Below are 11087 nucleotides of genomic sequence, written 5' to 3' on the forward strand. Positions count from 1 at the left end.
GTCGTAATAAACCTGGCTGTTCATGAATGCGACACGGGTTGTGCGCTCCGGTATGTGATCAATGCGACGCATCTACGGATAAAAAATGACAATGATGTCAAACTGTAGCAGGTGGGTATTAAAACAATACCCTATGAAAATGTACAAATTTATACATATTCCGGATGGAATGCTCCACATTGCATCTAATATACTAAAGTATGACTTCTGAGAACGAAAACTGGATGATAAACAATAATGAGGTGGGGTAAAACTACCTAATCTGATATAAAATCGTTGTCAGGGGTTGAACAAATCAGCAAAATTTATAAGGCAACAAAACCATACAACTAAAAACTGAGTAGAACCCGAGAATAGATTTTACCTTTGATTGATTATCAATCGGATGCCTAGTGGTAGAGTCCATGGCGCCGCTCGACAGAGGAGAAGCGATGCGGCGGAGCAGGATCACGAACTCACCCTCTACGAGGTGGCGGAGGAGGAAGAAGGCGGCTGCGGAAGGTGATCTAGGCGGCTAGAACGTATGATGAATTGAGGAATTTCCGCCGGAACCCTAGGAACTACGAACGAAGATTGCGCAATGACGAGAAAATAAAAATGGTAACCGTAATGTGGTAAATGGTAAACCACCCCCAAACTGCACTAAGCAGATGGCGCGGTTTCCAAAATATTCGGGGAACAATAACAACCCAAAAAAATAATAAAAAAGAAAAATTGAACAATCGTGTTTTAACGCTCTAAACATGATTGAGTAAAAGTTTTAATGTTAAAACATGAATGACAAAACGGACAGGGCAACATTTTTTTGTAAATTGTCCTGTCGTGAATAAATAACATATATACGGTTAAAACAAATGAGTAAATACGAATGGGTAAGGTTATGTGCCGCAAGGGGGACCGTGAAAGAATAAAATATATATGGTTATATTATCTAGTTCAGTACGGTTATGTGCGGGTTCGGCGTCAACATGACTTTCAAAGTTATGTTAGACGTATACGACCATATATAATATAAAATTACGGCTGGGAATCGATACAGTTAATTGCCACGTCGAATCGTTAAATAAGAAAGAAATATACGGTTGAAATATGAATGGAACACGGTTGCGGTTGTTTTGATCTGGTTGTTATATGGTTACGGTTATAAAGATTAAATAATTACGGTAAGGATATAATACATAAACGGTCGTATAACAGAAAATTTTATGGTCGTAATAATTGCTGGATTACAATTGCGGGTTGGTGGGCGGGGTTTCGCGAGATTGGTCTGGGTCGGGGGGTGGGGGCGGGTAACATTTTTTTTGTAAATTGTCCTGTCGTGAATAAATAACGTATATACGGTTAAAACAAATGAGTAAATACGAATGGGTACGGTTATGTGCCGCAAGGGGGACCGTGAAAGAATAAAATATATATGGTTATATTATCTAGTTCAGTACGGTTATGTGCGGGTTCGGCGTCAACATGACTGTCAATGGTATGTTAAACGTATACGACCATATATAATATAAAATTACGGTTGGGAATCGATACAGTTAATTGCCACGTCGAATCGTTAAATAAGAAAGAAATATACGGTTGAAATATGAATGGAACACGGTTGCGGTTGTTTTGATCTGGTTGCTATATGGTTACGGATATAAAGATTAAATAATTACGGTAATGATATAATACATAAATGGTCGTATAACATAAAATTTTATGGTCGTAATAATTGCTTGATTACGATTGCGGGTTGGTTGGCGGGGTTTCGCGAGTTTGGTCTGGGTCGGGGGGGGGGGGGGGGTGGGGGCGGGGCTCGAGGTGGTTCGGGGCTGGTCTGGGTCGAGGGGGAGCGGTGCGATCGGTACGTTGAATAGCTATTTTTAGCGCAGGAAGTACAATAGAGAATATATATATATATCTTTTCAGCTAGCCGCTTCAGACATGTAGGACACTTGTATTCATAGTATCATACTCTCAGACCTATGTGAGGTTCTTCCGCTGAAGGGTACTAAACGATTAATCTGATCTTTGCTTAAGAGGATTTAAAATCCACCAAAACATCCCCTTCATCCAACCTAATCCTTTTCCATCAACATTATCACTGCTTGTAGCTGCCAACCGAAAGCAATGGTTGATAGAGTGGAACGAATCCATTGACAGGGAAGTTCAAATTTAATTTATTGATTGAAATCACCTTGTGAAAACTAACAATTTAATCAATTTAGATAACATGACTGCATCAAAGGTGTCGTCGACATGTTAACGATTAAACCGTGCTGCATAGAGAAGTGTATCATAACGAAGTAATAATATATAAAATAGAATTAAAAAATAAAATTAACATGACATCTCAACCCTCTTTATGACTCCACGCACGAATTAGGTTACACCATTTTTCCACTTGCCATTTTATTAGTCGAAAAGGACGGCTCTTTCTTCGAAAGGAACGGAAAGGTGTCAATGACGAAGCACAAAGACGTATGGATCATACTCTATCTGGGTCAGAACGCATAATGCTGGGCAATTGAAATGTCGTTGCCGCGCGTGTCCCGTGGCCTCCATGCGTATACGGTGCCATATAAAGTTATAAACACAGATACCTAGAAGCCTAGAGAACACTGAGAAAGTAATGGAGTAGAATCTGATGAAACCGCATTATCTGATCATACTGGCCATTTGGCATACATGCCAGTGAAGGGTGATCTAATGAACTGCAGAGTAAAGAACTACGTACGGCTTACAGACCATTCCCTCAAATGCTCCAATTGGTTCATTCAAAATGTTTGCCATTCCTTAACTTCTTCCGTTAAATATTGTGGATTGTTCCCAACAGGGTCGGTGTTCCCAACAATTGGCCGCCCTAGAAATCAGCCCACAAAAGTTCAGCCTTGGGCCCAGTAGAACTGGCGAACTGGCCACACTTGACAATGCAAGATCTTAAATCACATGCAGCCAAGTCCAAAAAAAAAAAAATCAATTACATGCAGCCAATCTCTTAGGCTCTTTTTATTTCAGCTAGATATTGTGGATTATGATTTATAATTTGTAAGCTAAATAAATAGGCTCTTATCACATTCCAGCTTGTAACTAGGGATGGAAATAGATCGAATACGAATCGAATAGTCCACTTTCTACATTGTTATCCATATTTTAATACGAATACGAATATAAATCTGAATATCTTCGAATATGAATCGGATTGTTCAAATCAGAATCCACATTCGGATATCTACTCGATTGAGTTTTATGCAAATATTCTACACCTTTAACGATGATAATTTTTATTTTGGTGCGCAAAAAATTTATTCATATTTGGAATTAACGGAAAGGTGTGAATGACTAAGCACAAAAACATAGGATCATGTAATAAGACTAATAAAATTGGTTTCATAGTTTTTTGGATTCGAAAATAATTAACTATGCAATTAACTAGGTTTAGCAAATATATTTTCTCACATAAAATATTCAACTTTTTCATGAGTATAAATACTTTTATCATGTAAATCATATTACAGGAAAACCAACAAAATTTGTTTCACTTGATTTGACGCTGAGATGAATTTTTAGTTATTGATTTTATAAGGATGAACTATTTTTTGGATTTTTTTAACTTCATTGAAATTCAAGAAATGGTCAAGATAAATCGGAAAAACCGAATTGTTTTCGAAGCATTCGAGCGGTTTTGACATTGATCAAAATGCGAAGAATGTGATCGCATATCGGTAGAATTCATTCAAATATCAAGGAAATCGGTCGCATTTTGAGCTAGCGATTCGAGCGCTTTTGCCTCGGTCAATCTAGTTTCATTGAGCGAATTTGCTCAAATTTTACTAATTTTAGATCACATTTTGTGAATTCGGCCTATCCCGGTTTTCAGTCCTTGGTCGTATTTGCGTCCTCGGTCAATAAGTCTTGTTTATATATATATATATATATATATTAAACAAATACATTAGAGGCAGTAAATTATTAAGCGGACTAGGTGATATGTTTGTCTGCAGGTAAAACTTTTGGAAACATTAATTTATAGTAAAAATTCTAATCTACTCCCCAAAATTATTCCTAGTGTCCGAATAACTCCCCAAAACTTTAAATATCGGATCACATAACCCACTGTAGTAGTTTTTCTTGATAGTTTTACTGACGTAGCAATCCATGATATCATTTTTGCTTACATGATAGTGCACATGTGGCAATCAGGCCCACATACGATATTTTTCTCGCTCACCCCTCTCCTGTCGGCCTCTCTCTCCCCCTCTGATCAACCTCTCTCTGCCTCTCCTCCCTCTAGTCGACCTCTCTCTGCCTTTCTCTCTCTCCCACTGGCCTCTCTCTCTCCCATCGTTCTCTCTCGGGCCAAATGACTCGGCCATATGCGATGAGCTCCACCAGAGCCCAAGCTAACTCGGTTCCAAAACGCGAGAGAGATGACGTGCTAGCCACGTGGCAAAAATAGGTGACATGGCAGCCACATCATCAAAACCGCTGTTGCAAACTACTTCAGGGGTTATGTGATCCGATATTTAAAGTTTGAGAGTAAATAAATGGTTTTAAAATTCAGGTGTTATTTGAACACTAGGAATAATTTAGAGGAGTAATTTGGACTTTTTTCTAATTTATATAATGGCCGTTCGGTCAACATATATTGGACCTATTTGGTTAAACTTCTGTTAGCTTTTACTACTCAGAAGAAGAAAATTGAACCAAACATCAATCTATTTATAGAAATAGCTTCTGATAAGTAAAAACTGACAAAGCAATTATTATTACAAGAGTTAACCCTTGCCTCTCTTTTTTTTTTCACAGCTAGGGGAAACAACTACGTAGCTTCTGAGGATGAGGATGACGTTCTGAAGAGTATTATATATATTATATATTTTATTCATATTAAAAACAAATTAAAAACAGCTTTTGAAAGAAGACTCAGACTAACCGGACAAGCCCTTTGTGCTATCCAGCCGATGTGCAGTGCTGGACTGCATTGCGTCGAACAAGCTCAAGCTTTACGCGTTATTACCGGATCGATCAACCAATCAGTTACGTAGTTGTTTCCCCTAGCTGTCAAAAAAAAAGAAGAGGCAAGGGTCAACTCATTTTGTCCTGATTCGTCAACAGTACACGGGTAAAAAAATTTTTAAGAACATGGCCAATTTTGCATTGTAGAGGATAGAATATTCTGTCCACAATTGTTTTTAGGACTCCGTCCATAATTGTTGTCTCCGCCTTAGCTTGACTTTGGATTGAGCATTCGGTTATCTTGGCGATCTGCTATACTCTCTCTTTTTTAAGGATAAACACTGCGCTCCTCATGTACGAAACGGTAATTTCGTAAACCGGACAGATACTGTGAAACGCTAGAACTCAATGAATACGCCTCAATGCATTGAGGCCAGCAGTGCGGAAGCTAGAACTCAATGAATCCCAGTGGAAATGCTTCTAGGAAAACTGCAAAAGAAGAGGCAGGATGACATATCCGACAACAATTATATATTGGACGGAACCAATAAAGTAAACCAAACTAAAACTTTGTCCTCGTTATACATCCACCGGCTGGTTGTTAGAGCTTTTAAGCTCTTCCTCTCTTTTTTTTTTCAAAATTGCTAGATATCTGTTGACAAAATGGGGGGAGGGGGGGCGGGGTTGTCGAATTTCTGACATTTAGATCAGCAACCAGATTCGTGTTGAACACCTCCTGCTCTAGCTCCAATAAATCTAGTCGAACTCCATGAACTCTAGTGGTTGGAGCGATGAGTTAGGTTTAGGGTTTGGGGCTGAAACCTTTCGATCAGGAATGAGATTCATGCTGGTCACCTCCTACTCCAGCTTCAAGAAAGTCTAGTGAATTTCATGAACTCCGGTGGTTGGAGTGACAAGTTAGGGTTTAGGGCTAAAGGGTTATGGTTTGGGGTGAGGAGCTTCTGGGCTTTGAGGGAAGCTCGAGAAGCTTGCTAGCATGTTGGTACATGCCGAAGGTGGGCAGGACGGTGTGGCGATAGGGGCGTCATTTTCCATTGGTGGCGAAAGACTACTGGTTGAGAGGGTTGGCAGCTGAAGCGATATCTTGTCAGAGGGGTTCGATGGGTAGTGGCCACAGATCTGACGTTGAGAGCGGCCGGAGACGAAGGAAGAGTGCGGCATGGGGGCATTTCACTAGAGTCTAGGGAGAAGGTGGCAAGATGTGGCGTGGGTACGACGGTTGCGGTGGGGAAGGGCCGACGGGCCTTATCGACAAGGTAGCAGGAGGGGACACATGCACTACTACAAAAAAAAACCTATTGTGGGCTAGTAAATCTCCTTCACTGTTGGTTTTTCAGCCATCAGTAGGTAACGGGTAGTGATAGTCCCCGACTATCACTGTCGGCGTAGGAAACCGGTAGTGAATGAGGTTACCACTGTCGGCTCAAGCCTTTAGCCGATAGTGATGTCCTGGGTATCACTGTCGGTTGAATCCTTTAGTCGACAGTGTTTTGCCTCTTCTTTCTCTCTCTCCTATCTCTCTGTCCTCTCCTCTCTCTCTCTTTTTCCATCTCTCACTCTCGCTCTCAATACATGCATACAATAAGACTCATATTTAATGTAAATCAATAACAAAGACACTTTCATTAGTACATAGTAATTCATATCCTTCATTAATATATAGTAATTAATGTCCTTCATTAATATAGTATCATTTGAACATATATACGTTATCAAACCCTCCTGGTAGACTTCTTTCTTATTACATACTCTGTACTAGAAGGTATGGTGTCATCTAAAGGTCTCTCACGTGTCAACGGTATAATCGGTTTATGAAACTTGTCATTTGGGTTGATAACATATATGATGAAGAACCCGATGATCTATTCTTGAATGGCATGTACTTTTGTAGGCTGTAGTAAGTATCACACTTGTGCATTGTTTGAAGCGTTATATTTGAAGAATTGAAAGAATTAATCCTTGAACATGTATATAAATTGAAAAGAAATCATCGATATGCATCCACGGTAAGGTTAGTGAGCAGGACGACATATACGATCGCCATTATTGGACGGAACCAATCAAACAAACCAACCTAAAACTTTGTCTTCGTTATGCATCCACCGGCTGGTTGCTAAGAGCTTTTATGTTCTTTTTCTTCTTCTTTCGCTGCTGGCTGGCTAACTTGTTCTTTGGCCTGCGGCCTGCCCATGCATCGTTTCTGCGCATCTTAATTTTGTTATTTCGTTTACTCCTTTTTCACACGTACGCGTGTAACATACAAATTCAAACAAAAATCAAGTCAGCTACTCATTTTCTTCTTTACTTTTCCTTTTGATTGCAGTGTAAAATAGCTGTCGAAATTGATAAACAAAAAACCTGATCTGTTAGTCGATCACGCAAGCATCCAACCTAACATCTTTTAAGAATCCAACTGGAACGAACAGATCAATTGTTAAGGGACCATACTTTGACTTTAATCCCTAGCTTATGCATGCTTGATGCTTGCTTCAATCCATGTACCTATCCATAATCCGGGCAGTACACTACATACATAGGTATGTATAGTTTAACGAACAAACGTCGCATCACTTGTGGCCGACAATCTGAGCTGTACTCAAACAGCTAGCCACTTTCCGCGCTCGATCGCTTGCGTCCCCAACATGCCGACTTGCCGAGATAAACAAACATTCAGAAGCCACCCGTTCAGAAGCCTTGCCACACTATAAATAGGTGTGAGCAGCAACAGCACTACACAACCCCAGTCTCAACTATCACTATCACTAGCCTCATCTAGCTACGAGAGTGATTTGCCTTGAGTGACTAGACGATCAGCAAGAATGGCGAGCAAGGTGGCAAGTGTGCTCTCGTGTGCGCTGCTCATGGCAGCGACATGCCAAGCAGCAGCAGCTGGTTACTACAACCCTCCAAGCCCTGATGCGTGCGGGATAAAGGTAGGCTACTACCACGACAAGTGCCCGCCCGCGGAGGCCATCGTCAAGCACGTTGTCGGAGCCGCCGTCCAACAGAACCCCGGCATCGGAGCCGGAATCATCCGCATGCTCTTCCACGACTGCTTCGTCGAGGTACAGTACAAGAACATACTACGTACATTGACTTGAGCTACAATTTTACTATATGCTGGGCAACCACGCGTATGTGTCCTGTCACTGATGCATGCGTGGTACGCAGGGGTGTGACGCCTCCGTCCTCCTGGACCCGACGCCGGCCAACCCGCAGCCGGAGAAGCTCGGCCCGCCCAACAACCCCAGCCTCCGCGGCTTCGAAGTCATAGACGCTGCCAAGGCTGCTGTCGAGCACGCCTGCCCTGGGGTCGTCTCCTGCGCCGACATCATCGCCTTCGCCGCCCGCGACGCCTCCTTCTTCCTCAGCGACCGCCGTGTCAACTTCGACATGCCAGCTGGTCGCCTCGACGGGCGCGTCTCCAACGCCTCCCGCACCCTTGACTTCCTCCCTCCGCCCACCTTCAACCTACCACAGCTTGTCGCCAACTTCGCCACCAAGGGCCTCGGCGTCGAGGACATGGTCGTGCTCTCGGGCGCACACACCGTCGGTCGCTCCCATTGCTCATCCTTCGTACCTGACCGCCTCGCCGTGCCCTCCGACATCAACCCGTCGTTCGCCATGTCATTGAGGGGCCAGTGTCCGGCGAGCCCGAGCTCCAACAACGACCCAACCGTAGTGCAGGACGTCGTGACGCCCGATACGCTGGATAACCAGTACTACAAGAACGTGCTGGCGCACAGGGTGCTCTTCACGTCGGACGCGTCGCTCCTGGCATCACAGGCGACAGCGAAGCTGGTTTCGGACAACGCCAACATCCCCGGTTGGTGGGAGGACAGGTTCAAGGCGGCCATGGTGAAGATGGCCAGCGTCGAGGTGAAAACCGGTAGCAGCGGTGAGGTCAGGAGGAACTGCCGGGTTGTCAACTAGCTCTGATCGTCTGCAATAAGCTCAATTTCACACTTATGTGCATGCATGGTGATTAATATTTGCATGTTGTTGCATTACCATTGTTTCGTTTCATTTTAATGAATTTTGATTTGTATCATGACTGTAATAATGTTAAGAAAGCCGGTATTTGATGTATGCTCTGGAAGTAAAACTCAACAACATAGAACTACTTAACATATGGGGGCATGGGGCTTCAATGGAAGAAATAGCCTGACAGAAGAATTCAGCAACAACGGGAACAACTTATTAACAGTTAGACATCAATATTGGACGACAAACATAACCTAATGACCCTTGAAAAACATATGAGATATCGAGTAGATAGTACAAAGAGCTTTTTAAATCAACCAGCCAAGGGGGTATTATAGCCTCGACAAAAATATTGCCATTGTACCAACTCTGTTTGAAAAAAAAAAAGATTATGTGCTCCGATCGGATTATCCACTCTTTACAATTGCAACTTGCAACGATAAAAAATATAGCCATTGAAGGGCCGTACACTTGACTGGTCAATCGATCGATCATCTGCTCTTTAGATATTCTGAGACCACTGAGAAATACCGTCTATGTATAGATCATTCAGTTGTTCGTCTGTTCCATTAACCGGACTATCCACTCAACTGTACAGATTATTCCACAAGTGATCGCATTATCCACTGTTCCCAAAATTTTGAAGCCCTAGAATAAACACCTATGTACACCAGGAATTTTTATTCTGGTTTGCAAAAATTTTCTTTCATCGGTGGAATTACCAGAATTTGCGAATTCACTAATTTTCGTTCTGAATTTCAGTCAAAAAATTTGAACAAATTTGAAAATTTAAATTTCTAGTATGCTTCAGTTGTTTTCTTTCTATTTCGGTTATCTATATAAGCCATATCTCGATGGATTAGCTACAATCCCGTTAGAGAAGAAGTCCCCTTCAAACCCCCAGCGTGCAATTCCTATTTTATTGACAGAAAATTTGGGAAAAAAGAGAGGGAGGGCTGGGAATCAACCTCAAAACATTTAGCAAGGAGTGGAGGACATTTAACAACACGGTACAAACATATTTCGATGCTCGAAGTAGCAATCCATTTATATAACCATAATAAATTCATAAAAAAATCAAAACTCAAAGGGGAAACTTTGCTTCTTATCTTTTTTTTTGAGGATCGACGAATCAAATGATATTTTTGTTCTAATTTCTGCCGCTTCTTCTCCCTCTGAATCAAACTTTTTTTTGCCATAATGTGCCGTTCCTATTATTACCAAGTATATGGTTCTAATCCTAGATGGAAAAATAAAAAAAAACTTAACCGGATTTTTTTACCAATATAATATTTCTCGTTCACCTGCAGATAAAACGAAATTCACAAAATTTTGCTGAAATTTTAACTAAATAGATATCCCTGCCTCCAGACTATATATTTTTCTGAAATATCTCCTAAATTGAAATCCCTGCTCTAGACTACATGTCTTGTCAATAATCTGCTCTAGACCGGATCATCTACTCTAAAGTTTGAATTATCTCACTACTATGGAACCGGCCTTATATGCTGGCTTATCACAGCTGGTTCCTAATGGACCGGCAGTGATATAGCATCACTGCCGGTTCATAAGTCGTGTAGGAAGAATCAGCTATCGGGGCTTATGAACCGGTAGTGATAAGGGTTATCACTGTCGGCCGATGGATTGAGTCAGCAGTGATGCCCTACTCCCTCATCACTACCGGCTTAATCCACTAATCGGCAATGATAGAAGGACATAACTACTAGTAGGTAGTATGAGCCGGCAGTGATGCCCTCCGCTTCCCTAGATTCTTGTAGCATGAGCTTAATAGACCACTTCAGAACTCTCTCCCTCACAAACTCTCTCACGGCAGTAACCACTTCATCCGTTCTTCTCCATTGATTTTCGCACTACTCAAGCTCAATTTTGGTCAAGAAGATGGTTTAGATGAGCTCTCTCTAGCTATCCAATCAAAATCTCTTCTTTCCTCTCCATTTGCTCAATTGCCTTTTCTTCATTTTTTAGGCAATTGAACCCTGGATTTTTTTTCCAATAGCAAGCAAGCTTCTAGGAGCCTCTTGAGCTTAAGTAAGTTGAAATCCCCATGTTAAATCCTATATTTAGCATTTTAACTCAAAATTTTAGCTTAAAAACCAAAGTTGATCTTAGCCCTATGGAGA

The 11087-nt window shown here is 41.6% G+C and overlaps 1 protein-coding gene across 1 annotated transcript; it reads left to right on the forward strand.

The window, feature by feature from the left end:
• The first annotated feature begins 7672 nt into the window (after nucleotides 1–7672).
• On the forward strand, nucleotides 7673–9060 carry LOC133911061 (peroxidase 2-like). Its single transcript, XM_062353281.1, has 2 exons — nucleotides 7673–8027; nucleotides 8134–9060. Exons 1-2 carry the CDS (start codon nucleotides 7782–7784, stop codon nucleotides 8893–8895), a joined length of 1008 nt encoding a protein of 335 aa, XP_062209265.1. The 5' UTR covers nucleotides 7673–7781; the 3' UTR covers nucleotides 8896–9060.
• The last annotated feature ends 2027 nt before the right edge of the window (nucleotides 9061–11087 follow it).

The sequence above is a fragment of the Phragmites australis genome, chromosome 3 (genome assembly GCF_958298935.1).
Source record: "Phragmites australis chromosome 3, lpPhrAust1.1, whole genome shotgun sequence".
In the NCBI taxonomy this organism is placed as follows: Eukaryota; Viridiplantae; Streptophyta; class Magnoliopsida; order Poales; family Poaceae; genus Phragmites; species Phragmites australis.

Coding starts and splice junctions, on each gene's coding strand:
- LOC133911061 (XM_062353281.1), top strand. CDS start 7,782: ATGGCGAGCAAGGTGGCAAGTGTGCTCTCGTGTGCGCTGCTCATGGCA. Junction 8,028..8,133: donor TCCACGACTGCTTCGTCGAG/GTACAGTACAAG, acceptor CGTGGTACGCAG/GGGTGTGACGCCTCCGTCCT.